General features: G+C 37.1%; 1 protein-coding gene across 2 annotated transcripts; it reads left to right on the top strand.

Annotated features, from left to right (window-relative positions):
• The first annotated feature begins 6,438 nt into the window (after positions 1-6,438).
• On the top strand, positions 6,439-13,100 carry LOC121810860 (SNF1-related protein kinase catalytic subunit alpha KIN10-like). Of its 2 annotated transcripts, none has more exons than XM_042211576.1 (11): positions 6,439-6,590; positions 7,447-7,636; positions 9,302-9,486; positions 9,590-9,772; positions 9,885-10,016; positions 10,560-10,745; positions 11,054-11,143; positions 11,212-11,295; positions 11,451-11,588; positions 11,810-12,052; positions 12,503-13,100. In XM_042211576.1, exons 2-11 carry the CDS (start codon positions 7,450-7,452, stop codon positions 12,614-12,616), a joined length of 1,542 nt encoding a protein of 513 aa, XP_042067510.1. In that variant the 5' UTR covers positions 6,439-6,590; positions 7,447-7,449; the 3' UTR covers positions 12,617-13,100. The 2 variants fall into 2 exon arrangements, with proteins under 2 accessions (XP_042067510.1, XP_042067511.1); XM_042211577.1 differs by having other exon boundaries at positions 6,467-6,590; positions 7,411-7,636.
• Positions 13,101-14,581: the final 1,481 nt, after the last annotated feature.

Below are 14,581 nucleotides of genomic sequence, written 5' to 3'. Positions count from 1 at the left end.
TGATATCTAAGGAGTACACGAAGAAATTCCTACATCTTTTGATATATCTAAGAATGAAAACTTTCCACAGGTATGTTTCCTCTTTAATCTAAATTCACATTAATCCAAATCAATCATCACCCTCAATCAAAAATTCCCAAATAACACATCACATTATCAGCAAAAAATTTCAAAACTCCAAAATCAACCAAATGCTCTTCCCACTATGGATGTTTACCAATAATCATATCAGCAACAATCAGAGCAACACCACTTCACCATAAGGAACACTAGTTACTAAAAAGAGTACCCAATAAGCCTCATAAGACCAACTAAATCCACAAAAACGGTTCATCCAGCATGTTCGCATAGAAATCAAACCATAGGAAAAGATTGTGAATATAGCCTCATCCAAGCATGTCATTAAGTATTACAGTAGTAGTAAAGATTTTGGCGCCTAAACTCATCCACCATCCACCAAATACTTGCTGAATGAGTAGTAGTAATACATTTTCTATTTACAAAAGCCTTTAGTTTGATAGAAATCTGTGGATATTAGCGGTTAATACACGTGAAATTCCAAATCAGTAAATATTAAAAGCGTTTATTCCAAACCTAATGCGGTCCACGAAATGAAATCAAACAAAATGATATATGTATGTGAATTAAAATCAAATGTCAAATTTCAATGTCTCACGAATCCTATTATTCTAATTTATAGATCCATAATTCCAATTCAGGAAAATTTAGAAAACTTCAGATCTTATTACAAAAACCCTGCAAAGAGTGGACTGGGATAGGAAGAAGAGGAAGTGTAGAAGAGATGTATCATCGGTGAAGAAGAAGTTGACCTGATGAACAAATAGATTAAGGCTTCCTGATGTCGTTGAGTTAAGACTGAGAAGAGGGCGGCCAGCACAATTTCACGGTAACGCGGCGAGGAGATGACGTCCTGGTCGGTCGGCAAAGAATAAGGAAGAAAAGGGGCAGAGGCGGCGGTAGTGGTGGTTGATTGTGAGTGTCGCCGGAGATTTTGAAGAGAACGGGGAATTGGAGTGACGAGAGATGGTCAAGCAGAAAATTATTTATTTTATTTTTATGTCTTGTGTAAATTTTGGGCCAGAATTTGTTGGGCTTTTGTAAGCTTAGTAGTAGGTGGTTTAATCATTGAGTTACTAATTATATTAAGAGAGAAGGAATAATGTTTGTAAAATTAATTACACTTTTTAATTTTTATTGTATACATTATGTATATAAATAATATGTAGTACTATTAAATATTTTTTGTTATTTAACACATTAATTACATTAAACTTAGATATATGTATTGACATTGGGTCATTATAAAATTACAATATACCTAAACTTAGATGTTATTTGTCATACAAATTAAAAAATAAAACTAAATTTTACTTCCTCCATTTATAATTAGAAGTCTTAGTTTGTTATTTTGGTGAAGTCTCAGTTCATTTTTACTATAAAAACATGAGTAAGTTCTTTATTTTACTAACTCATTTTGCCCACAATTTATTAGTATAAAAATGAAATCCACATTTCATTTCATTTTTCATCCACTCTCATTAACATTTCTTAAAATCCGAATCCAACCAAAAGTCATAATCGCAGAAGGATGATGGAGTATATTTTTTTTGTATTGTATTCCTTGAACTAATGAACTTGAGTCATCATAACACTACCACGAACATCATTATTTTGCAAGTAGGTAGATATGCATACAACTTGCATTTTTTCGTGCAAACTTCTATATGTGTACATAGCAATTAATATTTCGCTACAGTATAATTTATCGAAAAATTACCTTCAATGTAATACTCCTATAAGGTTTATAAAAAGAATAATTTTAATTAAAATTTTATACGATATTTAAATAAAGAAAGTTGCATAAAAATTAGTAATTGACATTAGTACCTTGGACTGATATATTCATTTTCCATATTGATACTTGGGGGACTATTACCATTAATTCTTGAGCAGTGAGAAATTATGTTACATACTAAACAGGAGAACTCATCCCAAAAGACTAGCCTTGGAGAGAGAGCTTATTTAGTCTATATACCCCACATCAGTTGTTCTCACGACCGATGTGGGAATTGAGTCTGTAACATTCGACCATCCTTTAAGGGCAAACGTCCTCGTTGGTCACGGCTGGTTCTTTGCCAGGCCACTACTCCGTGGGCCACCACTCCGAGTTCTCGTTGGTCACGGCGGATTCTTTGCCCGGCCACCACTCCGTGGGTCACCACTCCGAGCGGTTGATACAGACTAAACATGAGAACTCATCCCAAAAGACTAGCCTGTTAGGAGAGAGAGCTCATTTAGTCTATATACCCCATATCGGTTGTGACCCATTTAGTCTATATACCCCACATCAGTTGTTCTCACAACCGATGTGGGAATTGAGTCCGTGACATTCGATCATCCTTTAAGGGCCAACGTCCTCGTTGGTCACGGCTGGTTCTTTGCCAGGCCACCACTCCGAGTTCTCGTTGGTCACGGCCACATTGGTCAAGGCGGATTCTTTGCCCGGCCACCACTCCGTGGGTCACCACTCCGAGCGGTCCCAAACGCACTCGTTGGTCACGGCGAGTTCGTTGCCCGGCCACCACTCCGAGCCGTTTGGGCTCTCAATGAAAGTACCAATTGTTACAGACCAAACAGGAGAACTCATCCCAAAAGACTAGCCTTATAGGAGAGAGAACTCATTTAGTCTATATACCCCACATCAGTTGTTCTCACGACCGATGTGGGAATTGAGTCCGTAATAAATTACAACTCATTAATATTAATAAAATGAGAATATAATTTATTCCTCGCACGAGTAAAATGGATTTGAAATTACAAATTGTAATATTATGATACATTTATTTTTTGCTAATGCTTGTTTTAATTTTATTTATTTTTTAATAAATTTGATGCTGAAGATTTTCATGGAAAACGAAAGAAAAAGAACCAAAGGACCAATGAAATCTCACTTCTATGCATATGACGAAATTGAATTTACTTATGCAATTCAATCGATTTTCTTCTCGCTTTGCCCAATTCCCTATTGAAGAAATAGGCTATAAAGGTAATTTCTCACGCAACTAAGCAATGGTAGAAAATGATTTGGAGAAAAAGAAAAAGGTAAAAAAATAGAATAATGTTATGCATACATGCATAAAGATTGTTTTTATCAGAAGATGGAGACTGTGATGTAGAATCACATGATAAGGCATATGATTGAATCTATAATTGAGCATTGGATGCAATCTTACTTAACAAACATGTGTCAAATTTAACATTATGCTATAATATGGGAAATCAGGCCCTAAGGGGGTGAAATGAAAGATTTCGTAATATAATCATGTAACTTTTATTCGAACAATAAATGCATGAGATTTGGTTTCTGTAAATCGGCTCATCAAGATTTAGGAACTGTCTTATTTTTTTTAGTTTTTAAATGTATCTCTTGTGCCGATAGCTAAACGACTAATTCATCATTCCAACGGTCAGCGCACTAAGGTCATCCGCAATGGGACGGACGATGGCACGCTCGATGGCGCGCATCGTCCGCCCCATTGCGGGTGCGTGACATAGGCCGCGGACGATCGTCGCGCCCTATACTAAGGGCGCGGAGTATAGGGTGGACGATGCCCATCGTCCGTCCCATTGTGGCCTACGCGGACGATAGACCATCGTCCGGCCCACTGTGGGCTACGCGGACGATCGACGCGGACGATGGCACGCGGTTTCGTTTTTTTATAAATAGAGTTCATTTGTAATTTCATTTCACGATTTCACTTTCGAAACTTATTATTACATTTACAAAATTACTACGAAATGGATTCAAGTCCCAATAGTTCTATGTTTTGCGGAGAGGCGCGTTGGCCGGGTACAGAACCCGGCGAATATCGTTCGTTCGACGCCGACACCCAGTACGATCCCGATTTCAGTACGGAATCGTACGGGTTGTCTGACATGGAGCCATCTTCCGATCCCGAACCCGTCGCGACCGCTTCCGCCCCAGCCAAAAAGAAGCGGAACCGGCGGCAGCGGACGCAGAAGTTGTCGCCTCCCGGAAATTGCGATGAGTACGCCCCCGGCCGTACGAACTACACCGACGACGAAACCCTCATTTTGGCCCGGTGTTGGGTAGATATATCGGAAGACCCGATTTTCGCGAACAACCAGAGGCAGGGCGCGTACTGGGAGCGCATCGCCGGCCTCTACAATGAGGCCAAGCCGCCGACCGCGTACAAGGGCAAACGTGAGTAACTCAGCAAGCACTGGGATCAAGTGAAGAAGCAAGTGAACTTGTACGCGGCGGAGTTCGAGAAGTCCACGCGGGCACAGGGGAGCGGCGAGAGCTTGAGCGACGTGCGCGCTAAAGCGCTGTTGTCGTACCGGTCGATGTACGGCGACTTCAAGCACGAGGTCATCTGGGCGCTCTTGAGGGACAAGCAGAAGTTCCAAGGTGGAATTCTGCACACTGGTGCGCCGAAGAGAACGAAGACCACCGAAGCTGGTGATTACACGAGCAGCGGTAGCAACAATCACCCAGTTGACCTCAACCGGACGTACGTGGATGAAGGGAGTTCCGGCACACCGGTGTCCTCCCGGCGTCAAGGCTGCGAAGGCCAAGGGGAAGGCGGCCGTGACCTCATCCTCGACCGCTGCAAACCCATCTCCGTTCCCGGAAACGCTCCCGACCCAGACGGCCACCGCGTTTGAGTCGTTGGCAACATCGTCGATGGCGAGGACGTTATTGCAGACGCACAAGGCCCTCAAGAAGTGTACCGACCCCGACGAAGCTGAATATCTCCGGGCGTTAATCGATGAGCTGCGTCGGAAGTTGGGAATTGCACCGACTTAGTTATTTTGTTTTAAGTTGAATGGTGTAACTTTTTTTTATTAATGCATCGCCATTTGTTATTTAGACGTTTTTTATTTACTCGTTACTTGTTATTTAAAAACATTTAAATTAATTAAACAAAACAATAAAATGATGATGTGGCGCGCCATAGGGCGTGCCTTAGGGCGCCCCACTGCAGGTGGGGGGGAAGGAGGATAAAATTGATGACGTGGCGCGACATAGGGCGCACCTTAGGGCGCCCCACTGCTGATGCCCTAAATAGCTACTGGCCAAGTGGTTTGCTCCATCCACATGGACAGTGATCGAACCCCTAACCTCATGCTTAGAGTACGAGGTGCTAAACTCCTGATCGAAACTCCTGATCGAAACTCCTGATCGATACTTTCCTTCTTTCTATCAATATATATACACATTGTTTTGTTGCTATGAATTCAATCCCATTTATGAGTCGTGAATGATTATAAATTTTTAATTTGTAGTAATGAGGTTAATGTTACAATTTATTCGACTATTAATATTGCTTAAAAGATAATTTTTTAAAACTTATGAATTAATAATATTTTATAATTTAATATGAAAGTCTATTTATATTAATTTAATTCTTGTGGATGGTGTTTTATTATAAAACTAATTGTTGACGTGTATTTACCATTTTTATATTAGATTTCAATATTATGAACTAATTTTAATAAATAGTACTATCTCCATTCTTAACTATTTTCATTTTGGATTGTCTCTTAAAAACAAAAAACTTCTTAAACTTTCTATTTTAGGATATGGACTCCACAATCCACTAACACTACTTCCACTATTTTTTCTCTTTAACTCTTTTACTTTTTATCAATTTTTCTTTACATCTCTGACTTTATTGATTGTGCATTAAAACGCATGTCATTTTAAAAGTTTATAATTTTTAAGAATGGAGGTAGTGATTTTTATTTTCTATTTTTGGTCCACAATAATTTAATCTTAGATTGGAGTACTATATACTCTCTTCGATCCCATAAAAATATGGACATTTGAAATGACACGAGAATTAATGCACAATTGGTAAATTGAGATAGTGGAGGAAAAAAGTAAAAATAGTGTTAATGAATAGTATGACCCACATTATTATTACTAATATATAATGAGTAGTAAATAAGTTGATGCATATGTATAAATGAGTTGGAGATAATTTTTGATAAATGGAAATACTCATATTTTTATGGGACGAACGAAATAAAAAATGTAAATATTTTTATGGTAAGAAGGAAGTATTTTTTATAGAAACATAATATATCGTGTCTTGCACAGGGTGAGTTGCTAATTAAAATTAAATTACTACTGTTAGAACTTTCTTGTCCGAAGGTAGATTTCCTCATTTTATTTATTTATTTTAGTTTTATCCTATAAAAGATATTAATAGTGTAAAAATAAATATTTTCTGTTTATAACGCACAAAGAAAACATCCAAATTCCAAACAAGAAAACATCTACCCTCGACGAACAGGACATTTTTACTGAAACAAGATTTTGGTATTCACCACTGTAACAGAATATTCAAAATATGGGATTTATACAAATTTTAGGGGTCGAAATACAGATAGATGAAATAAATTGAGAGAAAATGACAGAAAAAAGGTAGCGCAGGGAAACAATCGAGCTTCGCTGCATCGCCTTGTGCTCAGCATCTCGTGAAACTCCATTGAAGAGAGGGCGATTCGTCGCCTCACACCTAGTCACCCCCTCTCAACTCGTAATTTATCATTTATTTTCTTCTCTTTAAATCTTAACTGCACCACCTCCTAGTTTTTGGCATTCTTCTGTGTGTTTTTGTTTATGTGTTAGTTCACTCTTCTTGAATTTTACTGGGGCTCTGAGCTATAATTATTTGTAGCGTTTATTTTTTATTCGATAGTGAACTAAAGACCGGATTTTCAGTCTCCCTCTTTTCTTTCTTTCTTCTTTTGAAAATTTATTATTCAGACGGATTCTCAGATCTGAAGTGGGTTTGTGCGGGTTGCGGGTTTGTGGAGCTGTGCATTTTTAATTTGGTGAATTGTTTGTTTCATTGCATAAATAGGAGCTTTAGGGTGTTCAGTGAAGTGCTGGCTCGTTTAATTACGATTTTTTTGAAGAATTACCCCTTTTCTGGTTTCAATTTGGGATTTGATTGCTTGTTTTCAAGTTTAAATGAGCTGTTTGGTGTTTAGTATTCTCAGTGCTCCTTTCTGGAGAAGAAAACATGTGCTCTGATGTGTGAAATAGGAAACCTTATTGTTTATTGAAGCCTGAAGAAGATATGAAAAAATGCAATCTTGCCTCAAATATGGTTATTTTATCAGATTGAAAATAGTCCTTTCAAAAAGTTTTGAACTATGTGATATTTTGTGTTTTTTTGGTATCATAATTGGTTTTCGCACAATATTTCATCTAAATTTTCCTGAATCTTTCCCTTTGTGATAATTGCTTCTAAGGCCGAAAGTGGACTGCTCACTGCTTACATACATCAGTCTTGTTTCTGGGCTGTTATTAGTTCTTTCATCTTTGATGCATGATGCTTGTTTTTTTTTCAGAAATTGGTGCTTTAATTTCATTGTATATGGGCACAGGAAATGGATGGAACAATCCAAGATGGAAGAACCGTGGATTCATTCTTGCGGAACTACAAGCTCGGAAAGACTCTTGGGATTGGCTCATTCGGTAAAGTTAAAATTGCTGAACACGCATTGACTGGCCACAAAGTTGCTGTCAAGATCCTTAACCGCAAGAAAATTAAGAATATGGACATGGAAGAAAAAGGTGAGTCAGTAAACTAAGCATGTGATGCTTACTTACTATTGTTAATTACTTTGTGATGATCATTGTACTTCGTTCATCTGTTCATTCTTCTGTTTTTGATGCTTTTCAGCGCAAGGTAGACCACAGCCATTGATAAAAAACCTAAACTAAAAATATGTTGCTTACCTTATTAAAATATTTTGTTGGGTACCATCTGTGTCATTCGATTTGTGTATGTTCAATCATTATCTCGAGCACTAGTTATGTCATGATTCTACATACGTTACATCTACTTGGGTTTCACTACATTGAGATCTGCACAGTTCTTTGGGAAACACCTTTGTACACTTTTCATGGTAGTTTTATTTCAATGCTGCTTCCAGGTACTAGTATTTTTTTTGGCCTCGTTAATCAATTCTAAATTTTACCTATAGATTATTGCCCGTAAACACATGGTGTTTTTACATCAATTTCGGTTTTTTATGAAAATTCATATTTTTGGCCGAATAATACAAAACATTCAATACATATATATTGACTGACATTAAGATCATGATCACATTAGTTAGCATGTTGTCCAAAAAGAACAAAAGCAATTTGAAAGAATGGAAATTCAGTCCCCAAGTTACCATTCATTCAATACGGTGTCTTCTTTAGCCAAATTTCCACTTAGAGTGCGAGCTGATCGCATACGAAATGCCATGTCACCAAGGTCCAGCATCCACGTAGGATTAATTGCGGCTGGAATTTAATTTCAGGTCAAATTCCAAAAATGACAAGTTTGTGTATTTTTTTTGGCAAAAATTAGTTTTGATTAAAAACTGAAATTGGTGTGAACTTCGTGTATATAAAAGCAATGAAACACTACTAAAATGTTAAAATTAACCTATAAAAATAATGTGGCGGGGTTGAGGATGGAAACACTAGCCAGAAGATGGAGGATTTTGTAAATCAATATCTCGAATAGGAAAAATCCTTTTGGAGGATCCAGGGGTGCTACCTCCTACTACACCTAATTACTGTCTCTGACTCTCTGGAACTACTGAGATAGGTGACTTTCTGCAATAGCCATCTACCTTGTAGGGAATTAAGAAGAGCTGATAAAACGTGTGGTTGCATCACCAAGTGTCAGTGTATCATATTTAGTTTAAGAAAATTACATGTTTTAGTGGCATAGAAGTTAGCCAAACCTCTAAGGTTGGGTCTTATTGATCTTTATCATCCACTCTTACTCTAATCCACCAGTTTAAGGTAAATGAGTATGGGAATGAAGGTTCTGGTGAAGTATGTTAGGGCTTTGTTTCCCTGAGGAGCATGATTGATACCCATTTATTAGTTATTAATTTAGTTCCATTTCCATTCCACAACCCCAAAGCACCTAATAAAAATTATGATGGCATGTCACCACTTAGCAGCTAGGATTTCATTGCCAATTAGTACTAAATATATATAAAAAAAGAGAGAATTAGAATATTCTTATTCGGTAATCTTGGATATTTCAAAACTTTATATGGGCAAAAACCTTTAGGAATTAAGTGTCCCTACCTTTAATTTAACTGCTACCTAAGTAAATATAACTTGCTGCCTTGCTGGATCTCTTTTTATTTCCAATGTTGGTAAAAGTTAGCCTGGTTTTATATTTATTTGACCATGATGAATTCCTAAGAGTGGGTGTTCTTCCCGCAGTTAGACGAGAAATCAAAATTTTGAGATTGTTTATGCATCCGCATATCATTCGTCTGTATGAGGTCGTGGAGACACAATCTGATATTTACGTTGTGATGGAGTATGTTAAATCTGGTGAATTGTTTGATTACATTGTGGAGAAAGGCAGGTTACATGAGGATGAAGCCCGCATCTTCTTTCAGCAGGTTGGTGCTTTTCTTGTATAGACTTGTAGTGCTGTTTCTAATATCCAAGTCAGTTTATAAATTCATTTTTGTAGAGTGTTTGTCATTCTGCTGATAATTTCAGATAATATCGGGAGTGGAATATTGCCATAGGAATATGGTGGTTCACCGGGATCTGAAGCCCGAGAACTTGCTTTTGGATTCTAAATTGAACGTGAAGATTGCTGATTTCGGCTTGAGTAACATCATGCGCGATGGTCATTTCCTGAAGACAAGTTGTGGAAGCCCCAACTATGCTGCTCCAGAGGTGCTTAAAGTTTTACCAGACCTTAAATGACAAAAAGATAAAGAATATAAATAAGTACAAAAGAAAAAAAAAGTTGAAATACGGAAAGCTCTGATATTGTATTTTCTCCTAGGTTATATCTGGTAAATTATATGCGGGGCCTGAAGTGGACGTCTGGAGCTGTGGTGTTATTCTCTATGCACTTCTTTGCGGCACCCTTCCCTTTGATGATGAGAACATTCCTAATCTTTTCAAGAAGATTAAGGTATGGACTTACTCTTGAGACCCATTACTGTGTCTAATCTGGAGCTCAGCAATAGTAGGTGAAAAGTTGGTATCTCTTAATCAACGTCTGTTATTTGTTGAAACATTTAGCTTACAATTTGAGGATTTTGAAGTGTGAAACAGCTCTTAATTGAACACATCATGAATTTCTTACTTTTTCTCTCTATTATATATGTCAAGACTAATAATGAGTTCGGTCTAAATGTGTCTCATTGGCTTAGTTCGTTTTCTAATGATTTGTTAACCTAATTTAAGCAAGCTACGAACATGCCTAGAGTTGAATCTCTAAAACCTGACTAGCTATTCAAGCTTGTTAATCCTATACCACATCCAGTAGTACAAGTATTGCAAGTCTGATGCCCCCAATATCCAACCAAGATGTATTCCAAAAGTTCCCCTTTAGTGCACTGTTATGTTCTACCACCATAATTTTATGGCGTTTACTGCTAATTCTATTGTTAATATTATTTCCAGGTAGCTGGATTTGTATTCATATAATGTATTTTGTTTAATTTAATTGCAGGGTGGAATTTATACCCTCCCCAGCCATTTATCGGTTGGTGCTAGAGATTTGATTCCTAGGATGCTTATTGTTGATCCAACTAAGCGAATCACTATTCCCGAGATTCGTGCTCACCTTTGGTTCCAAGCTCATCTGCCCCGCTACTTAGCTGTTCCGCCGCCAGATACAACACAACAAGCTAAAAAGGTTGATATAACTCGTAGTGCTCTATTTAGATGTTTGTAAAGCATGCATGATGTTTCTTGTACATGTAAACAAATCTAGGAACACATATACTGGGACTGAAGATTTCTAAGTTTCTGTTTTACATCTTTTAGTGATCTACAGGTGTTAGGTCTTTTCATTGAATAGTATAGTAAGTTTTAATTTTCAACCATCATGCTTTCTTTCTTATGAATTAGACAATCTTTTTATTTTGTAAATCTGATTCTATTGTATTGTGGCTGTAGACTATGGTATCATGACAAAAAATCAATTCTGATGTCTATGTGCAGATTGACGAAGAGATTCTTCATGAAGTGGTTAATATGGGATTCGACAGGAATGTGCTTCTTGATTCTATTCAAAACAGAGTTCAAAATGAGGTTAGCGTATGGCTGTATCCTAGTTATGCTTTATGTTCAAGCTTTCTTATATCTTGAATGTCTTTCAGGGTACTGTTACGTACTATCTGCTGCTAGACAACAGGTTTCGTGTATCTGGTGGCTACCTTGGATCCGAATTTCAAGAAACTGTGGTGCGCTCTCTCTTCACTTCAGCTTATGTACATATCTAGTTTGCAGTTTCATATGGTTGTGATTTGCATTTTTTCTGATCTCCATTTTCTGATTTTCTAATGTGTGTAATTTCTTTTTTTAATGTTTGTGTTCTGAGTAATCCCTACCTGTGTAGGAACTCGGATATAACTCAACTAATCCAAGTGAGACTGTAGCCTCTCCTGTTGGGCAACGATCTCCTGGAGCTATCAACTATCAACAATTGGGGGAAAGGCAATTTCCATCCGAGAGGAAATGGGCACTTGGACTCCAGGTTAGTTGGCATGCTTCTCATTGTATCATTCTGGAATCATCTGTGACAACAGAGATTTTGTGTGTGCTGGTTTTAAATCCTTAAATGTTCTTAGTCTTAGCGATGATTTTGACAGTTAAATTTTTCTTGTTTGTAGCTATGGGCATAGAATGTCAAGCTAATTTAGTTTTTTTGTTTTGTTTGATATGATACATTTTTTTATCATATTGGCTTATTTGTAGTCTCGAGCCCATCCACGCGAGATAATGGCTGAAGTTCTCAAAGCTCTTCAAGAATTGAATGTTAACTGGAAAAAGATTGGGCAGTACAACATGAAATGCAGATGGGTTCCTGGCGATCCTGGTCATAGTGAAGGAGTAGTTAATAATTCTATGCACGACAACAATTATTTTGAGGATGAATCTTCTATCGTCGAGCATGGTGCCAATTTTAAGCCACAGCATGTGGTCAAATTTGAAGTGCAGGTAACATTTTTGATTAATGCCTTTCTTTCTCTGCATTATACGAGTAACTCTATATTTGCACACAACGTTATCAAATAACTAAAGATGGTACTAATTATCAGATAACTCTAATTCTCTCGCCAAATTATGTCCAGGGCGACATAAATCAAACATTTCGCTATGTTTGGATTTTGGAGAGAACATAAGTTGAGGACATTTTTCCTGAAAACACTGATAGTAAATGGGGATACGTATATGATTAACCCTTAATATTTTGAAGAGATTCTTACTGACATAAGGATATAGATTCCGAAACTCAAGTCTTTATGAATGATGGTCGTAAACCTTGTGCCAGAAACTACTAACTCATTCATCAATTGAGATAGTGTCTAGTTGTAGACTAGTTATCATTTTGAGGTGTTAATGTTAGTGTTTGTTTTTTCCATGCTTAAACCGTGTAATTATTTTCAGCTTTACAAGACCCGCGAAGACAAATATTTGCTCGATCTGCAGCGAGTTCAGGGTCCACAGTTCCTGTTCCTTGATCTGTGCGCTGCATTCCTAGCTCAGCTACGTGTGCTCTGAATTTTAGCAGCGAAACATCTTCTCGTCCGGGGTGGAGAAATACAAGGTGATATTTGTGTATATAATTGTTACCAGCTAAGTGCCGAATCTCCTCCCTAGAGATGAACGTCGTGCCAAGCTGATAAATTTTGCTCCGACGCGCCAGGAGTTGGCTTCTGCAACGACATTCCATCTGCTGTAACTTTTGTTGTCCTAGTATTATGCAATCCTAAAGAGACCAAAGCCTCTCATCAACACCTGAAAATATTGTGGTAGTCGACCTAAGTTGTGTCAGCTGTAACTTTGCTGATGTAATAATGTAATAGAATTCCAATTAAGCAGGTTGATGTCAACACTTATTTAGCTGTAGAGCTTAGTTTTATATTCTCATAAGATCCCAGTTTTATTCAATAATAATGCGGCTCTGGGACTGAAGGTTTTTGTTGTATCATGTTTCATCCTATTTTGAAGCGCCGATTGCTATAAAATATTTTATAAGTTCTCACTAATGAGTTCGTTATTACTCTCTCCATCTATCAATAAGGCCATCCACAATAGGCGCCCAGCTGAGCGCCGGCGCTGGGCGGTTCGCTGGGCGGTCTATTGCAGTCGCCCAGCGGACGATTGGAGAGAGAAACCGCGCAGCGCTGGGCGGTTTCGTTGCGCTGGGCGGTGCGCTGGGCGATCCGCTCGGAGCTATTGCAGCGCCCGGATCGCCCAGCGCGATTTTTTTTTAAATTCGAATTTTTGAAATTCGAATTTTAAAAAAAAAATCAAATATAAAAAAATATTATTTATTTATAAAAATTGTTTTCTATATATAAAAATCAATTTTTATGAATAAATTTATACTAGAAATTCGTAATAGCCCATATATATTTAATGGGCTTGCGAATTTATGAAACTCATTCTTGGTTGTCTCTCTTTTATAAAGACATCCTTGAATGTTTTATGTTCCACTTTCGATGTGGGACAAACTCATTCTTGGTTGCCTCTATTTTATAGAGACATCCTTGAATGTTTTATGTTCCACTTTCGATGTGGGACAAACTCATTCCAAGGATGTTTCTCTTTTATAGAGAGATATCCTTGAATGTTTTATGCTCCACTTTCGATGTGGGACAATCTCATTCAAGGATGTTTCTCTTTTATAGAGAGATATCCTTGAATGTTTTATGTTCCACTTTCGATGTGGGACAAACTCATTCAAGGATGTTTCTCTTTTATAGAGAGATATCCTTGAATGTTTTATGTTCCACTTTCGATGTGGGACAAACTCATTCAAGGATGTTTCTCTTTTATAGAGAGATATCCTTGAATGTTTTATGTTCCACTTTCGATGTGGGACGTATTTAAATTATGTCATTTTTATTTTTTTAAGATTTAATTATGTCTTTTTTTTATTTTTTAACTTTAAGTTGTAATGTATTTTAAATTTTCATTTGTAAATTTAATTAATGTAATTTTTTTAATTATGTAATTTTTTTTAATTATGTACTTTTTAAATTTTATTAATATTAGTGAATTTTCCCGTATATGTCTCGTAAATTAAATTTCGTATATTGCGTTATTGTTAATTATTGCATTTTGTATATATTTGTTAATAGTGATGTGGATAGTATGTGGCTAGGCTATGGCTGGGCTATTGCTGGGCTATTTGCTTGTTTTGATGATGTGGCAGGAGGATTTTTAGTGCTGATGATGTGGCAGTGGCTAGGCTATGGCTGGGCTATTGCTGGGCTATTTCTATTGTGGATTGCCCTAATTTTGTCATTTTTGTTCATCTATCAATAAATGTTTCATTTATTTTTTTTCCTACATTTCACTATGAAATTGATGGAGGGAATAATATTCATAGCCTTTTCTTTTTATTTTTCTCATACTTCACTAATTTCATTTTTAAACTTATTATTCCCTCCGCCCGTGAATAGAAGTTTCATTTTTTCATTTTAGTCCGTCCACGAATAAGAGTCCCAGTTCACTTTT

The sequence above is a fragment of the Salvia splendens genome, chromosome 7 (genome assembly GCF_004379255.2).
Source record: "Salvia splendens isolate huo1 chromosome 7, SspV2, whole genome shotgun sequence".
In the NCBI taxonomy this organism is placed as follows: Eukaryota; Viridiplantae; Streptophyta; class Magnoliopsida; order Lamiales; family Lamiaceae; genus Salvia; species Salvia splendens.
Note: the sequence above shows the minus strand (reverse complement) of the source record. Positions and strands in the feature narration are given on the sequence as shown.